This window comes from Ranitomeya variabilis, chromosome 4, assembly GCF_051348905.1.
Source record: "Ranitomeya variabilis isolate aRanVar5 chromosome 4, aRanVar5.hap1, whole genome shotgun sequence".
NCBI lineage: Eukaryota > Metazoa > Chordata > Amphibia > Anura > Dendrobatidae > Ranitomeya > Ranitomeya variabilis.
The window spans coordinates 204,334,782-204,353,960 of record NC_135235.1 but is presented as its reverse complement, the minus strand read 5'-3'; the positions used below and the strand labels follow the sequence as shown (position 1 = coordinate 204,353,960).

The following is a 19,179-nucleotide window of genomic DNA, read 5'->3' as shown; positions in this document are numbered from 1 at the left end:
ACACACTCCAGCCACATCAGGTCTGGCGTTGTCCTGCATTAGGAGGAACCCAGGGCCAACCGCACGAGCATATGGCCTCACAAGGGGTCTGAGGATCTCATCTCGGTACCTAATGGCAGTCAGGCTACCTCTGGCGAGCACATGGAGGGCTGTGCGGCTCGCCAAAGAAATGCCACCCCACACCATTACTGACCCACTGCCAAACCGGTCATGCTGAAGGATGTTGCAGACAGACTCTGTCACGTCTGTCACATGTGCTCAGTGTGAACCTGCTTTCATCTGTGACGAGCACAGGACACTAGTGGTGAATTTGCCAATCCTGGTGTTCTGTGGAAAATGTCAATCGTCCTGCATGGTGTTGGGCTGTGAGCATAACCCCCATCTGTGGACGTCGGGCACTCAGACCATCCTCATGGAGTCGGTTTCTAACCGTTTGTGCAGACACATGCACATTTATGGCCTGCTGGAGGTCATTTTGCCGGGGCTCTGGCAGTGCTCCTCCTGTTCCTCCTTGCACAAAGGCTGAGGTAGCGGTCCTGCTGCTGGGTTGTTGCCCTCCTACGGCCCCCTCCACATCTCCTGGTGTACTGGCCTGTCTCCTGGTAGCACCTCCATCCTCTGGACACAACGCTGACAGACACAGCAAACCTTCTTGCCACAGCTCGCATTAATGTGGCATCCTGGATGAGCTGCACTTCCTGAGCCACTTGGGTAGGTTGTAGAGTCCGTCTCATGCTACCACGAGTGTGAAAGCTCAACCAACATTCAAAAGTGACCAAAACATCAGCCAGAAAGCATTGGTACGGAGATGTGGTCTGTGGTCCCCACCTGCAGAACCACTCCTTTATTGAGTGTGTCTTGATAATTGCCAATAATTTCCATCTGTTGTCTATTCCATTTGCACAACAGCATGTGAAATTGATTGTCAATCAGTGTTGCTTCCTAAGTGGACAGTTTGATTTCACAGAAGTTTGATTTACTTGAAGTTAGATTCTGTTTAAGTGTTCCCTTTATTTTTTTGAGCAGTGTATATCCTGCAGACCGACTCCTGAATAACAGATAAGTGATGTCTGGGTATTGCCAATTTCAAGGCCCATTGTAATTTTTTTAAAAAGGGCCTGTCACTTGCTCAAAAACATGGGAGTTAAACACTCTGTAAAAATACCTTAGCTCTCCTGATTCTGCATCTGTTTTCAGTTTTGTGTTGCATTGCTCCATTGCAAAGATATTGAGATTTGTTTTTTTTGGAGAGCAGTATGTGAAATCTCTGCTTTGCAGTCCAACTAGGCATTTCTTCATTGTCTTCTCTGGGGGGCGTGTGCACCTTCACCCTTCCCTCTTGCCTGCTGACAATCACAGCTCGGCAGCTGATCTAGCAGTCAAAGACACTGCTGGGCTGTGATTGCAGCATGTGGGAGCAATGGGTGAAAGCGCATGTCCCCAGTGAAGACTCTAAAGAAACACCCAGTTGGACTGCAAAGCAGAGATTTCACATACTGTGTTCCAAAAGCAACAAATGTGACTATCTCTGCAATGGAGCGATGCAGAGCAAAGTGGAAAAGAGCGGAAGAGACAGGGGAGCTCAAGGAATTTTACAATGTATTTACCTACATTTTTAAAGTAAATAACAGGTCCTTTTTAACCCCTTCACAACCTTGGACGTATAGGTACGTCCAAGGTTTTTTCCCTGACTTTGATACGGGCTCCGGCGCTGAGTCCGCAATTTTCTCTGCACAAGACAGCTGATCTGATCATGTGCATCTAATAGCCACGGGTGGATCCGCAATCCATCTGCGGCTGTTAACCAGTTAAATGCTGCTATCAATCTCTGACAGCAGCATTTAACACGCACTTCCCAAAAGCGCTCACAAGACAAAGACACAAGACAAAGCCCTTCGGTGCCCCTGTCTAGTGATCGCAGGTCGCCGTAGTGTTGTCATGATTGCAGGGGGTCTGCAGAAGACCGCTGTGCCTGTCATTGTAAACATCCTATGAACATTTCCCGGCCTCCTTTATTACTTCCCCACATAACCCTACCTTCAGACTGCATCTTCCGTAGCTGCACAGCGGGTGAGGTAATGGAAGAGACAGCGGCAGTTCGGAAGTTCGCCGGCAACATTTCGGCTGAATCTGGACTTACTCCTCGGAGATCCTTTTCACGGAACATTTTTCTCCAAGAGGGAGACCGGCTGAAAGTCTTGGCACTGTCCTTAAAGGGAACAAACAATTGGAGCAGTTAATATCAAACCCAATCCAACCGTTCGAAAATATCTAATGAGCATGGCCAGCTTAAAGGGTTAAATTCCGGCTTCATGAATGTCGTTGGATAGGGCTTGTAAAAACAAGCAATTTTGCAATTTACTGTTTGTTAAATTTTCCAGCCGTTCTTAAGATATTAACACTTTTCTTTTTGTCTCCATCTCGTTGCCTGGGAGACCGACCACCGCTGCTAGACAGCAGAACATGCACATAGCATATACGTTTTCTTTTTTAATTAAGTTTGCAAGAGCTTGTTTTGAGGCTGGTCCAGAATCGCTGAAGAACTCTGCTACCTTTTAATCCTGGTGAATTTTAGCACAGCGCTTACAAGCTAGATATTAGTGGTGGTCAGTCTCCTAGGCAACAAGCTGTAAACAAAAGAAAAGTGTTATTATCTCAAGAACGGCTGCAAATTTTAACAAGCAGTAAATTGCAAAACTGCTTGTTTTTACAAGCTCTATCCGAAAATGTCCACAGATGAAAATGGGAGCTTACTGGAAGAAAAAGTCATGATAACATAGGCATTTGTTAATTTTTCACAGATCTTGCCTTTCTCTCTATGCATTATGAAGCGGTTTCATACATATATTTTATATTATGGTTCATAATCTCTTGCCGTATGACAAGAGTATAAGACAAAAACTTTTCCTTTGGATTAATTCTATTAATGGGCAAAATGACAAGAAGTTATTTCTGGATATAATAGGTTAATCCCTGCCGTTCTCCGGCGACATTCAGGGCAATGTCCACAGGGCATAATCTCCATTCTGCTCACTCAAGTCACACGCGATGGGTCACTGTTCAAAGTGTGCGCAGCCAGCCGTGAAAGTGACTCTAAGCGCATCCCCTGCGGGCAGCGCCACCGCCGTACACAGGGCCTGGCACATCACCGTGCACAGACATCCTTGCCTGATCCATCTTCACATTTCCAGCATAGATTGTAGGGATGATCAAAGAAATCTTCGGTCTCCATTACCTATCCAGTACATCTCGGTGTTTTGGCCCATGCACAAATATTTTATTTCAGTAGCAATAACACAGACCGCAGCGTTGTACAGGTAATGCAGCAGAATATATGGGTGGTCCGCTCACCAAAAGCAAAGTGTGAATGTTTCTATGGGCGAGGAACGTACCCAGGACTATGTTTCAACAACCTCTTTAAAAAAAGTGATGGCCAGCTAGTACCCTACATGAGCTTCACGGCTGGCAGGGGCACTGAGATTGTATTTTTTTTTTAGGGGGTTGCAATCTGTAACTGTGACGATATGGAGATCCACGGTGACATAAATTTTTACTCACAGTGGTACTGTAGATCAGCTCCACAATCCCACCATTCCCAGGAGTGGGAATTCCCAAGAGTAGAAAATTGCACTTCTCAAAAGTTATGATCCATGTAAGTCCTGGTAATGCTGAGATTTCACCACAGATGATAGATAATAGATACATAGATAGATAGATAGATAGATAGATAGATAGATAGATAGATAGATAGATAGATGATAGATAGATAGATAATAGATAGATAATAAATAGATAGATAGATGATAGATAGATAATAGATAGTGTGAGAGATGAGGGAGACTCCATTTTGGATTTATTAATTCAGGCTCAATATATTATCCAGAGATGTCCTTCTGCTCCCGGAACTGTGGCCCCCACCCATGGGATAAGTACACAAATTACAAAAAGAACAGGAACATGCCATATGGCCAGAAAATTAGAGGCCACGTGTTAATTAAAGTGAGAAGGAACAGAGCTGGAACCCCCTGCTGTTTTTTGTGCAAGGCAGCCAATATCAATCAGCTATCAATGGAAACCCTAGACAGCTAGGTACCGACACCTAGAGATGAATTATGAGAGTACCATGCATCCCAGGGTTAAGTCCAATATACCACCAGAAACCTGGGAGCCCTCCGCACACACCCCCTGTGTCTCATCATTCTATAGCTGTCCCAGATACCGAGCTATCCAGACTGGCTCTCCAGAACCACTTAGCCGACCCAAGTTTTAAACTCGTTGAGTCGTCAGTTGTCCCGTTTTGACCTCCCAATAGGAAGTTATGACCCATCCTAGATATTGGGAATTATTTCAGCTATGAGGTCAAGGGAGAAGATTTCAGTCCAACCCAGAGGGGCGGTGGTAAATATGGCAAGGGGCAAGCTAGGGGTTAAAAGCTGGCTACACAACTTTAGCCAGTGTCATTGTTCTGCAATGGAAGCTGCATCACGTCATGCGTGGAGACGGACCAGAAACTAAGAAAGTACCTGTGGACTCAAGCACTTCCCTGGGCCCACATGTTATAAGGAACGGTAACGTGACACATACAGCTAAATGCAATCCCATACTTGTACCTTACCTTTATCTGTACTTCTGGCTACAATATCTCTATATTACTCTGTACATTTTTGTATTATCTAGTGCAACTTTCGGCAATTAAAATATCAATTTATTTTGGGCTGCTCTTTTATCTCAAATCCAGATTCCCCACATACGCAAGTGTGGATAGTACTTATACGCTACCTGGGGTTGGTTTCTAACTCGATATAAGCTTGTTAACAGAATAGACCTATATCTAACAAGGAACTGGTGGCAGCATACCGTTCCGGTGTTATTGGGGGATCCTGGGATCCTGGCAGTGACAGACCGGAGGTGATATATATATATATATATATACATATATATATATATATATATATATATATATATATATATATATATATATATATATAGTGCCTTGCAAAAGTATTCGGCACCCTTGAACTTTTCAACCTTTTCCCACATATCATGCTTCAGACATAAAGATACCAAATGTACATTTTTTATTTTTTTTTCAACAAGTGGAGCACAATTGTGAAGTTGAACAAAATTTATTGGTTATTTTACATTTTTGTGGAAATTCAAAAACTGAAAAGTGGGGCGTGCAATATTATTCGGCCCCTTTACTTTCAGTGCAGCAAAGTAACTCCAGAAGTTCATTGTGGATCTCTGAATGATCCAATGTTGTCCTAAATGCCTAATGATGATAAATATAATCCACCTGTGTGTAATCAAGTCTCCGTATAAGTGCACCTGCTCTGAAATAGTCTCAGTATCAGTCTCTGTATGAAGCACAGAGAGCATCATGAAGACTGAGGAAGCATCATGGTTTGGGCCTGCTTTTCTTCAGCAGGGACAGGGAAGATGGTTAAAATTGATGGGAAGATGGATGGAGCCAAATACAGAACCATTCTTGAAGAAAACCTTTTGGAGTCTGCAAAAGACCTGAGAATGGGACGGAGATTTGTCTATTTGTCTTCCAACAAGACAATGATCCCAAGCATAAAGCAAAATCTACAATGGATTGGATCACAAATATATGTATCCAGGTGTTAGAATGGCCAAGTCAAAGTCCAGACCTCAATCCAATCGAGAATCTGTGGAAAGAGCTGAAATCTGCTGTTCACAAACGATCTCCATCAAACCTCACTGAGCTCGAGCTGTTTGCCAAGGAAGAATGGGCAAGAATTTCAGTCTCTCCATGTACAAAACTAATAGAGACATACCCCAAGCGACTTGCAGCTGTAATTGCAGCAAAAGGTGGCACAACAAAGTTTTAAGTTAAAGGGGCCGAATAATATTGCACGCCCCACTTTTCAGTTTTTGAATTTGCACAAAAATTTAAAATAACCAATACATTTCGGTCAACTTCACAATTGTGTTCCACTTGTTGTTGATTCTTCACCAAAAATTTACATTTGGTATCTTTAGGTTTGAAGCATGATATGTGGGAAAAGGTTGAAAAGTTCAAGGGGGCCGAATACTTTTGCAAGGTACAGTATATATATATATATATATATATATATATATATATTTTCCCGGCCTGGGACTGGTGATATTTATACTGCCCTCACTGCAGAGCTCCTCGATAACCAGCACATAGCAGGGCAACCTCTCCGGCGACTACTTATCCTAGATGCAGTTCCCTGACTGACTGAGGGTAAGGGGGGCGCCAGAGAGCTGTGACTGTGTAGGCTCCGTCACAGATTTGCCTCACAGATAGATAGATAGATAGATAGATAGATAGATAGATAGACAGACTGACTTTCTCACCTGTGATAACCTAACAGTCCATCGTCCATCGTGAGCGCCGACCCTTGGACAGCTTACATACATTCACATATTAGCCCCCCTGCCATTACATTAGACATAGTGGGTATTGTAGTTGCTGACCTCGTCGAGTCGCCGCTCCGTCCCCATGGTAATGAGATTGCTGTACTCCTTTTCCAGCACTTGCCGAGCCTAACAACAAAAGACAACCCGTCAGTAGAGCCACCCAAGAAAGGAGAGAGGGTTAATAACGCCTGGATAAAGACAGCGCTGACAAAGCAGAGGCGATAGAAAGGATAGGAGACAAGCCTGGAGACTGCATAAATAGCAGAACCAGTCATGTCCAGGTGAAGAGTGTGGTCACCTTCCCAAAGGACTGATGGAGAAGTACCCAGTGGCTGCCTCCATGCTATGCAGAGACTGAGTATTTTTGTATCTTTCTTTATATTAAACCCAATACAACTACAATATTGATTTCTCCTAGTATAAAAAAATCATCCCCGGAAATAACAGTACAGGGAATTATTCATTTTTGTCAGTTTGCTTGTTTTATCTGATCTAGGAAAAGCTAGGGGACGACCCAGGAACCCTAAATCTCTCCACTGCATCACAGACTTTCTAACATCAAAAGCAGCATGCATGTATGCTCTTCAAAGAGGACATGTTTGCTAAAAAAAAAAAAAATAGTTAAATACCTTGTAAAAATCCTTGAGCTCCCCTGATTCTGGCGCTTTTCTCGGTTTCGCTCTGTGTCACTCCATTACAGAGATATTCACATTTGTTGTTTTAGGAGCTCAGTATGTGAAATGTCTGCTTGTAGTTCAACTGGGCGTTTCTTCAGAGTCTTCTCAGGGGGAATGTGCACTTACACCCCGCCCTCCCAGATGCTGCAAATCACAGCTTAGCAGCATCTAAAAACTGCTAGATCAGATGCTGAGATGTGATTGGCAACATCTGGGAAGGAGGGGTGACACGCCCCCAGAGAAGACTCCGAAGAAACGCTCAGTTGCACAACATTCAGAGATTTCACATACTGCGCTTGAAAAACAACAAATGTGAATATCTCTGCAATGGAACAACGTAGCACAAAACGAAAAAATATGGCAGAATGAGGGGAGCTCAGGAATTTTTTACAAGGTATTTAAATCAAGCTTTTTGAGTAAGTAACAGGTCCTCTTTAGCAATTACCACTTAAAAAATAGGCCCCCTAACAATTGTAACATTTTTAATATAACAAATATCTGAGAGGGTAAAAAAATAAAGAAATAGCAGGAAAATATTTTTCAGAAAATTTGCCAAAAAACACACGAGTAATTCGAGTCTGACCTGCGTGTTCTGTGTTGGGATCTGTAGCAGCAACGCCAGGTCGTTACAGTCGAATGTGTCATCTAATGCAATGAGGGATCCGTGGACTCCGCTCTCATGCAAGTTATTGGCGTACTCCTTCAGCCCCAGAGACTGCACCCAGCACATCACCCGTTCATTGGACCAGACCATGACATCTGTAAAAGAAGAACCAAATATCTAAAAAATGCAAATCTACCATTATCTGGTTGTTCTCCTATAATCACTGAGACTTAGGCTATGCCCTTGGCAGCGTAGAGATCACCTGGCATATTACCCCCTAAGAACCAGGTAATTTTTAGTTTTTGTTCTTTATTTTTTTTTCTCCTCTTCTTCAATGAGTCATTACTTTTTTTTTTTTCATTTTTCCATCTACATAGCACACAGGACAAGTTATAGTTTTCAAAGAAACCGTTTATTTAACCATTAAGTGTACTGAAACATGAGAAAATAACTTGGGAGTGTGCTAAACAGTGAGAAAAAAAACAGCAATTCTGCAAATCTTTACTGGGTTTTGATTTTACGCCATTCATTTTACTACAAAAATTGTCTGGTACCTTTGTTGTATGGGTCAGTACGGTTATGGTAAAACCAAATTCATACCGTATATAGATGTTTTTGCACTTAATTTTTTTAGAAAAACTTGCAAAAAAAAAATAATAGTAGGTCATTCACCATATTACTGGAGCAAAGAGTTTTTAATTTAGTTGATGTGAATAAAAATCACCTCCTGCAGGGGATTGGTGGCTTTGAGAACGGAGGGTCACCATACAGAAGCCTTTAAATGCCGCAGTCACACCGTGTTGTCAACCCCTGGATACCTTTTTTTTTAAATGCATGTATTTTGGGCTAAAAACAGTTTTGCAATACGGTTTTGTTCAAAATTTTAGACAAATCAAGACAATCGGAGGAAGTAAGAGGGTAGCCGCAGCTCTCACTTCCTTCAGATGTCAATTATGTTCATAGGAGAAGACAGTGAAGCCACCGTTGATTGGCTGCAGGAATTGTGTGACAAAGGTCACACGATCCCCAGGAGATCCAGTGCCGACACCATTGGAACGGCGCCTGCACGGGAGGTGAGGTGAGTAAAAGTGTTATTATTTTACTGGCGGAAAACAGAGATTCCGAAGTGCTTGTCCGACAGTGGATGAATGATACAAGACAACCAATTTTGGGAAATTTATAGACTCCATATATGAAGTTGTCCAACATGAGAATTTGGCCAGTTTTGGTAAAAGGGGATGGGTACACGAGGTGGATATGCTGTAGATTTTCTATACAGATGTTTGGGCGGAAAATCCACAGCTTATTGCAGTAGTAGCAAAATGGATACAATTTTAACAAATCTCATCCACATGCTGCCCAAAAAAAAAAAATTTATAAATCTGCGACATGTCGATTTCACCCTTCATAATGCATAGAGAGAAATGCACAGCAGCAAATTCTGTGACAAATTAACAAATGACAATTTTATCACAATTTTTTCAGCAGCGTAAAATTTGTAGATGTGAATGCTGGCCGTGAACCAGATGGATTTTGGAAAAACCCCAGGCAGTGAAATTATGTCTACCTAGACACAACTATTCTACCAACTATGCCTTGACCTTCTGTCCATTAACCTGTATGAAAATTTCTTTCTGCTTGGTGACGATTATCACTTCCAGACACGTAGCACAGCGATGGGCTCAAATATAACCCCGGCCTACTTGAACTTATTTGAGGTTCAACACGTCTACACCAATGAACTTTTCCTACAGTTTTCTAAATGTTGGTTCAGATACATAGATGACGTCTTCCGAATATAGCATGGCACACTTTATACACTCACCACCTTTGTCTCCACACTTAATACCGTCAGACCAAGTTCTCTGTCAATCATGATCGTCATAAAATACCTTTTCTTGACACATTGGTACTGAAGAACCCTGAAGAGTTCCTGGGCCAAGGACCTTTACACTAAACAGATTGTAATAATCTACTACACTACTACAGTTGTCATCCCAGATTAACTAAAAATAGTCTCCCTAGATCACAATTCCACATAGTCTCCAGAATTGTCTCAGATCAAGCTATCCTCCCCTCTACACTCAAAGACATGTTAAACAAATTCCAAGATATAGACTATCCTTTCAACCTCCTTAAACATGGGTAAGATAGCGCATGAACCACACTACCATCCCATAATCCACCAAGCAAACTTGAATGAGTACCTTTCGTACACACATAGCATCCCCTGATGCTTAAAATTCACTGGATCATTCTTAAACATTGGCCAATACTCAACAGAACCTACCCTGACCCTAAAGCCTTTAAATCAGCAGCACTTACTGTATGTGCGCTAAGAGACCCCACAACATCAAGGAACACTTAGTATGAGCCGACCATAGGTGGCACCAAAAAACTGCCTATTCGACACTTCCTAGCTACCCATAAACATGGCAAATTTCCTTGTCTCAATTGCGCGGCCGGCTCTAATGTTATTACATCCAACAAAGTCTTACATTGTAGAACAGGTCAATCATACCCCAACAGTTAACACGTGGTTCTAGTATTGTGGTCTATGCTGAGCCATCATCTTGAAGGGGTCACCAGATATGACAATATTTTTTTCAAAACTTTTAGAATATTTGAAATAGTTTTGGAAACTATCCTACATTGACAGCCTGTTCTCTTACCTTTAAGTTGATTTTGGCTTTCCTCTCGTCTCCTCTCCAGTTCTTTACGGTCATAGTTCAGTCTCTTCAGGCACATGATACCGTAATGAAGGCTAACCCTAAAAAACACAAATAGAAAATAAAACATTTGTAGAGTTTAGATTAAAATGTGTTTTCAGGGCGAGCCATATATCCGGACATAGTAGAGGTGGTCCCACCGCTCAGAACTCCACCCCCTGGAGATATAGGGTCTTCTAAGAGACAAGTAAACAAGTTAGTAAAATACTATACCCACCTATGGAAACTATCTACCATTTTGAGTTGTCCTCGAAGCTCCTTTTTGTTCAGGTGGTCTAGCATCCTTGCATCGACTAAGGACTCCATGAAGTAGCTACGATATTGGGGTAAACCAAGACTCGGAAGCCAGTCATTACCAACCCACTCGTGATTCATGTCTCCATATGCCAGGATCTGTCGACGTAAGAATCAGTATGCGTCAGGGTGGTACATATGAAATGTCCATTACTCTTTAATGGAGCAGGACTTTTTTGTGTATGGCTGGAGTCGATAAAGAAAGCTGTCCAATGTGTACAAAGGCTTTAAAGGAGTTTTCTGGTTTTGTAATAACCCAGTTCCCCTGGCTTTAGTTTGTAAAAAAAATAATAATAATAATACAAAAAATTGGGGCTTTTCTCACCTTCCCCAGGTCCAACACTCAGTCTCTGCTTCTGTTATTGTCTGCAGCGTTGATGTCATGATGACAGAGCTCCAACCAATAACTTGAACTGCCAACTTAGGCAAACCTACTGAGGTCATTGGCTGCAGCGCTGTCGATGTGATGTCAGGAGCAGCTGTCACCACTGGGCGCTGGACCTGGGGAGGGTGGGTAAAGCTCAAACAGCTGCACTTGAAGGACAGTGCCTGTAAGAGGAAACCTACACAGACCAGATCTAAAAATCTGTAGTCATGATTACACAAAGCTGCTTGATCTTGCAGACTGAGAACCCTAATAGGAACGGAGGGGAAAAGGAAAGGATCGGCATTAATGTGACATGCATTTCTTTTTTTTTTTCTACATCCACCTACCTGCTCCCAACTGATCTCCTTAGTCTCCTGACCAGGGGGCGAGAGTGTTAAAAAAAAATAAAATAAAAGGATATAGAAGCAGTGAGAATAGCGACAGGTTAGACACAAAGCAGACATATAGGAAAGAAAATGGAACGCAACGCATCGTGATACAGCCGTTGAGGACACTATGCTCGGCCAGTTAGTACCGCAGTCCCATGGGGACTAAGATGGCAAGCTTTATTAGCGATGCTGCTCCATAAAAGACGTCACTAACATTGTTTTCAGCTTTGATGGAAAAAAGTGATTTTGGCCCCCTCCCATCCCAATTTTAGAGAGACGACTCTGTGATTAATTCACACTACTCACGGGTTTAGTAGTAGCGGTCAGCGTCTCCATCTCTTCATGGGTCATCCACACATTTCCTGTTGACTAGATGGAAAAGAGTAAGGGGTGAGGGGGGTTAATGAACTAATCAGACGCATGCACGCGAGTGCGTACCGCACTCAGGATACGAGGTCTCACCGTGCGTGATGTGGCCGGTGCTGAGGGACTCGTAAGAGAGACCATCTCCTGGATGGCGAGGCGCAGCTTCAGGCGGTGGAGAGGGTTGCTGATCCCAATCTCACGCTGGATTTCTGTATCGGACAAGTTAGCCATGATTGCTCCGCTCTTCACATTGGCGCGACAGGCGGCCACGTACCAGGCTGGCATCCCAACCCACAGCTGTGAAAGGAAGAGGATGATCAATGGTTAGAGAGTTTTTCAGATTTGTTTTTACGGACTTCAGGGTGCAATAAAAATGCATAGTAGGAGATGAGACAAGACCGGCGCCATCTTTGGCTTCTCCCAGAGCCATTTCCGGTGACTGACAGTTCTCTCCCAAGTATACAGGGAGAGATCTTTCAATTATCTCTAGCAACGTTGGGAAGAGCAGTCCAGGGGCAACGCTGGGAAGAGACGGCCAGGGGCAGCGCTAGGAAGAGACGGCCAGGGGCAGCGCTTGGAAGACAAGGCCATGGGCAGCGCTTGGAAGAGCAGGCCAGGGGCAGCGTTGGGAAGAGACGGCCAGGGGCAGCGCTTGGAAGACAAGGCCAGGGGCAGCGCTTGGAAGAGCAGGCCAGGGGCAGCGCTTGGAAGAGCAGGCCAGGGGCAGCGCTGGGAAGAGCAGGCCAGGGGCAGCGCTGGGAAGAGCAGGCCAGGGGCAGCGCTGGGAAGAGCAGGCCAGGGGCAGCGCTGGGAAGAGCAGGCCAGGGGCAGCGCTGGGAAGAGCAGGCCAGGGGCAGCGCTGGGAAGAGCAGGCCAGGGGCAGCGCTGGGAAGAGCAGGCCAGGGGCAGCGCTGGGAAGAGCAGGCCAGGGGCAGCGCTTGGAAGACAAGGCCAGGGGCAGCGCTTGGAAGAGCAGGTCAGGGGCAGCGCTTGTTAGAGCAGGCCAGGGGCAGCGCTTGGAAGACAAGGCCAGGGGCAGCGCTTGGAAGAGCAGGCCAGGGGCAGCGCTTGGAAGAGCAGGCCAGGGGCAGCGCTTGGAAGAGCAGGCCAGGGGCAGCGCTTGGAAGAGCAGGCCAGGGGCAGCGCTTGGAAGAGCAGGCCAGGGGCAGTGCTGGATTTCTGTTTTTTTCTGGTTATGGTCCTGGCCGGTTCTTCTAACTATTCTTTCTGAAACGATGGAACATTTCAGAGAAATATATACCCGTCTGCAATAGTGCAGACAGGCTTGGATTCATGCTGCCCATGGATTGGACAGCATGAATCAAGCGGAAATTTTTTTTTTTTTTACAAAAGTAAAAAACCGTTGTGCTTATCCATTTTCTAAGACATGTATCGATTTCAATTTTCTATGGAGATGTTTGAGGGCTTGATTTTTGAGTGGTCAGTAGACATTTTTGTTGATAACATTTAATGGTACGTGCTATGATTTCATTGCTATTTTAATGCAGCTTTTGTGGGAGATACAGTAACCGAAAAACAGTACATTCTAGATTTTGATTTATTTTTTATTTACAGAGTTTAGATAATTTTTTTTGATAGTTCAGACTTTTACTGATGTGGCAATACCAAACAACGTTTATTTTATTCCTAGAATATTTTTTAGATATTTGTATAAATCCTCAGCATAGATTTAGATATAAATAGATAACGTGCTACCTGCAGTCACCACTAGAGGGAGATATCTGCATACTTTTGTACTCTGAACTGCAGTAACCTCATAACGCCCCCTGTTGGTGGCTGCAGGTAGTAAGAATGAGATCTATATACAAGAGATTCTGAGCTCTGTATGAGAAAAATAAAGTTCAGATCAGGATAAAGATACATTAGAAAATTAATTTTATCTAATTTTGCACAAAAAATGACTAAAATAATCCACGATGGGGAGATTCTCTTTAAGGCATATACTCTGGATAAACTTTGGTACTATACCTCCAACCAAGAAACAACAGTGGGCCCATCCCAGGCAGCAAATGGAAGTCCTTGTCTACAGGCCTCTTCTAGAAGCTCATGCCTGAAAAAAAAAAGCACAAACATTTAATAAAAGGTCCTGCTGTCATACAGTTTACAGTCAGGAGAGAACAGCAGCACGGTGTGGAACCTAGACAGAGGCCTAACCCAATATTGTGGTCTCTTTTTGCCGCCAGTGTGGACCAGATGTTGTTCCCCTCCTAAAAATTGGGTGATAGGATCCCACAATTTCACTCTACAACTTTTCATCTGTTCTTTCTTGTCCATATTCAGTTTATCCCAAGGAGCTCACTGATAGATTCTCTGTTAACTCGTTCAATAACCCATTATTTATTTATTTTTATTTTTTTTAAAAGCTCCAGAATTGTTATATTACAGGGAATACAAGATATAATAAGGCAGACAGAGGCAACGGGTCTTTAATAAAAGCCAAGCACAATGGACTCCCACTTGCTGGATTGTTGAGCGACCCACGGTTTTTCTGACGTTAACATAGCCGCGGTACAACTCGTGATCATCCACTCGGCACTTAAAGCGCTTAGCATTTCACACACATTTGTGACCGCAGGTATAAACAAGATGATATTTCGGCAGATGACAAGCGGTGAGTCACTGACGCAATTTACACCTGTTCAGACTGCATGATTTTCTGCTCCAATGTGTCTGTGCCACAAATAGAACACAGACCTAGATAAACTGGGAAAAACAACGGAGTCCGGAGACAGAGCCAAAACTGAGCGACGTTCCGCTATAGGGGTTATACAAAATATACAGGGTTTGCAGACTGAGTGGCGCTGTGCTATAGGGGTGATAGAAAATTTGCAAGGTTTGCAGACTGAGCGACGCTCCGCAATAGGGATGATAGGAAATATGCAGGGTTTGCAGACGGAGTGACGCTCCGCTATAGGGGTGATCGAAAATATGCAGAGTTTGCAGATTGAGCGATGCTCCGCTATAGGGGGATAGAAAATATGCATGGTTTGCTGATTGAGCGATGCTCCGCTATAGGGGGGATAGAAAATATACAGGGTTTGCAGATTGAGCGAGGCTCTGCTATAGGTGTGATAGAAAATATACAGGGTTTGCAGATTGAGCGATGCTCCGCTATAGGTGTGATAGAAAATATGCAGGGTTTGTGGACTGAGTGAGGCTCTGCTATAGGGATGATAGAAAATATACAGGGTTTGCCGATTGAGCGAGGCTCTGCTATAGGGGTGATAGAAAATATACAGGGTTTGCTGATTGAGTGATGCTCCGCTATAGGGGTGATAGAAAATATACAGGGTTTGCAGATTGAGGGATGCTCTGCTATAGGGGTGATAGAAAATATGCAGGGTTTGCCGATTGACTGATGCTCCGCAATAGGGGTGATTGAAACTATACAGGGTTTGCAGACTGAGCGATGCTCCGCTATAGGGGTGATAGAAAATATACAGGGTTTGAAGGAGGAAAAACAGAGGAATGGCACAACGGAAAATGCACGACCAGGCAATTTTTTCAATTTTTGCGTCTTTGCTTTTTTTTTTTTTCGCTTCTTCCAAATAAAACCTATTTTATTTTTCCGTCCAATTCTAATTTTTCTGACCCCATTCCTTTTTACCATACAACGTAATGAAAATCGGAAAGAAATTCCAAATGCCGTGAAATGATGTAAAAAAAAAAAACAGAAAAAAAACAACCCACAATTCGGCCATTATTTTTGGTTTTGTCTTTAAAGCGTTCGCAGTGATAAAAATATGAGCTGGAATCATGACTCTCCAGGTCACTGCGATTACAGGGACACTACACTAAAATAGTGGTGAAAAAAAATCATAAATTTGTTAAAAAAATAAAAATAAAATTATAAAATAATCACATTTGATTTGTTTTGCCATTTTCTGAAACCCATATATTTTTTTTGAGATTTTTCTATCCACGCAGCTGTTTGAGGGCTTGTTGTTTGTGTGGCAAGTTAATGATTTTTTTTTTTTTTTTTTTTTTTTTATGCAACATGGTGTATAGATGATGTTTTGATTGCATTTTTTAGAAGTGTGGCAACTAAAAACAGCAATTAGGGCATTTCTGTTTTGCTTTACGTTATGGATTAAATACATTTTAAAGGGGGAAAAGGGGAGAGGATTTAAATTTATTTATTTTTTATTTTTCAATGTATTATTTTTTTATTTTTCAATGTATTTTTTTTATTTTTCAATGTATTTTTTTCAATGTATTATTTTTTTTATTTTTCAATGTATTTTTTTATTTTTCAATGCATTTTTTTTCAATGTATTATTTTTTTATTTTTCAATGCATTTTTTTATTTTTCAATGTATTTTTTTTAAATTTTCAATGTATTATTTTTTTCCAATGTAATTTTTTTCAATGTATTATTTTTTTATTTTTCAATGTATTTTTTTCTTTTTCTATGTATTATTTTTTTTATTTTTCAATGTATTATTTTTTTCTATTTTTCAATGTATTATTTTTTTTTATATAAAAAAGAACAAAAAAACAGTTATTAAAAAAAGTAGTTTAATTTAGCAACGCATCACATGCACATTATGTAACTAGTCACAGTGGCGGCACCTCTTCTAGGAACAGATGGTGCATGGAGAAGAGTCCTTAACAGCGGGACCCTCCTATCTAATGCACAAGAATAATGTTTCATCAAAAAACCCCTTGGGTATTCCTGTCTCCAAGATCCTATCCCACTAAGTAGTAGGTGTAATAATAATAATAGTATTAGCAAATACCTCCACTTAGAAATCTAGTATAGTTCTTCTGATTCCCCAGGTGCAGGGCATTGCAGCAGCTTAGGTATCCATGATTACGACCACTAACAACTAGCTGTCAATATATGAGTGGCCATGACCATGGATACCTCAGCTACGGCAATGCCCAGCACAAAGGGAAAGCGACATAGCTAATCAGAAGAACTATACTACATTTCTAATTGTAGGTATCTTATTATAATATTATTATTATTACACCTACTATATATTGGGATAGGATCTTGGAGATGGGAATACCACTTTAATTACCGACCGGTATCATTTCTCAGAACGGTGTAATCTCACAGTACGAGCAGAGATGACTTACTTCTTCTTGTTTCTGCGGTCTTTGTCCACAGGTCCCGCCAGCTTGGACAAGCCCATCGGATCAGCGGGCGAGGTCTCTTCGGAGGGAGTGCCAGCTGCAAAAGTCAACGAGGGTGGAGACTGTTAACAATGATGGGGAATAGGCGGCATCTTGCTCTAAAACCACGTGGGATTCGGGGATGTCAAGACAGCATGTTGCCCATGTACACATCTGGCTAAATTGGACATGAGCCCTTTTTGGGGGAGATTTTGCTCTCTTTTACACCCCGAGGGCTTATTTATTACTATCAACTGAGTAATTTTCATACTCCGCTCTAAATATGTCCTATTTTTGCTGGGTATTAAATAATATGGGAAATGGAGGTATATCCCGCCCTGACCAGTTCAGAAAAACACACGAGCGCCACCTAGCTTCTATCACAGGCACAGCGGTGTCCCAAACCCCCTTAAGGTGCAAAGTCGCAACTGATGTGTATCGGGAGGGATCTGCTTTTGCAGATGGTGTTGTTAGAAACAAGGATTGGGCATGTTGAATTTAAACATGTCCGATCCTTTGTTTTCACGGGAGAAAAGCCATGGGTATCTGGCGGAAATGTACTCCTATCTCTATGAAGATCATGTGTATGGGGGGGGGCAGAAGGAATCGCTGTCTGCCGAACCGGTGGGTGTATGGGCGACTTATGCGTGTTGGGAGGATATCATAGCTTAAAAGAACAAGCTCAGTAAAGACCCTCAGTGAAAGGAAGCACAAAGTCAATGTGATGATGGATGCCTAATGCAGCACACTGCAAAGTCGTGAAACTACGCCCCCATAGGACGCTGATGGGATAGCAAGAAACCCAACACCCTTACCCAGAGATGAGGAATCTCGTCCCATCTGTCCCATACGTCCCTTCTCCTTCTTGCCGAACAAACGCCCAATTGAGGACTTGATGCTTTTCTTTTTAGCAGCTTTATGCAGGGAGTCCTGGCTGGTGCTGTTAGTGCCTCCAAGGCCATCTGCGCCCAGGCTGCGAGAAGAAAAAAATCAGCATGGCTGAAAAATAATCCTTTCTAGCGCTCAGTCTTTTGCCTTCACCCTCTTCTTTATTGAATCCTTTCAAATTAATATTGCTGTGGGGGATTTACTGGGTTCAGGAGATTTGTCAGACATGTCTGGACTGGCTGTGGGCCACCTGGGCTTTTATCAAGCTGCTGATTTCCGGTCAAGAGACTCGCGGCCGGTCCGGTCCGACCTTGTGGTCCGTATTTGTGCTGTAATTGTCAGACGTGTGAAACCAACCTAATTAGATCAACTACAACTTTCCAATATCAATTCCTCAATATTTTCTCACTACCTCTGCTTGCTGTGACACAATACAAACCCTACATCCAAGATATCAAATTTTTCCCTAGTCATGTGATGGGTGCGAGCAATCTGACTGTGCTGTGACCTGTGTGTCCATCACCAGAGCAGAATCAGATTTTTATATACATAAACATTGACATTTTATTAATTAGAATACAGCAAGCAGAGATCTTAAAAAAAATTTAAAGAGCTGAAATTAAGCCATGGAAAATTGTAGAAATTTTAATTATGCTAAAACATCATCGATGTATCAGACATCATCTGTGAACAGACCTGCTGTGTGTCTCCTGCTAAGCAAAGCAGAGCATTCTAATGATGAAAGGGGCAGCTTTAAAGAGAACCGGTCACTTGCCATAAAACATAATTTTGCTACCTGGTGTGAAAGTCGCTGTTATCCTCAATCCGGCGATGTTTTCCTTTTTTTCCTGCGCCTCTCTGTTCCTGAGATATGGCCCTTTTTCACTGTATATAAATCTTGAGCCAAAGGGGTATGGTCCATAAGAACATGCCCACAGTAACATCAACGACACGCCCACTTGGCTAACACGAGTAGATTTCTATACTTGGAAAAGGAGGCCGTATCTCCAGAATGGAAAGGCGTAGAAACAAAAGAAAAACATCGCCGGATTCAGGAGAACGGCGGCATTTAAACCAGGTAAAAAAACAACAACCCACATTTATGACAATTTACAGGTCGTGTAAAAAGGTTAAGAACCTATACTAAAATGTTTTGTGCAGGAAAAACACAAGACTGTGCTGTAAAAGCTGCTCCGTGCCCAAGTAACCATGATAATGACGTTACCCACTGTACAAACAGCTTTACTTCTGCCTGATAAGTCACCATTTCATGGGCGAGGATGATGAATACGAGGAGCGAGGGACGTGCAGT

The 19,179-nt window shown here is 42.6% G+C and overlaps 1 protein-coding gene across 9 annotated transcripts in view; it reads right to left on the bottom strand.

Moving 5' to 3' along the window:
• PPFIA3 (PPFI scaffold protein A3) overlaps window positions 1–19,179 on the bottom strand; it is a 123,159-nt gene that overhangs the window by 12,103 nt on the left and 91,877 nt on the right. For 7 of the 9 annotated variants that reach the window (XM_077259706.1, XM_077259710.1, XM_077259709.1 and 4 more), the window contains 11 exons: window positions 17,795–17,952; window positions 16,944–17,037; window positions 13,827–13,908; window positions 11,934–12,134; window positions 11,778–11,840; window positions 11,430–11,456; window positions 10,639–10,814; window positions 10,365–10,462; window positions 7,672–7,847; window positions 6,469–6,537; window positions 2,038–2,209 (listed from right to left, as the gene is read on the bottom strand). In XM_077259706.1, the coding sequence (XP_077115821.1) occupies window positions 2,038–2,209; window positions 6,469–6,537; window positions 7,672–7,847; window positions 10,365–10,462; window positions 10,639–10,814; window positions 11,430–11,456; window positions 11,778–11,840; window positions 11,934–12,134; window positions 13,827–13,908; window positions 16,944–17,037; window positions 17,795–17,952 (1,316 nt within the window). The remainder of the gene's footprint in view (window positions 1–2,037; window positions 2,210–6,468; window positions 6,538–7,671; window positions 7,848–10,364; window positions 10,463–10,638; window positions 10,815–11,429; window positions 11,457–11,777; window positions 11,841–11,933; window positions 12,135–13,826; window positions 13,909–16,943; window positions 17,038–17,794; window positions 17,953–19,179) is intronic. The other 2 variants (XM_077259712.1, XM_077259715.1) reach the window with 1 other exon arrangement.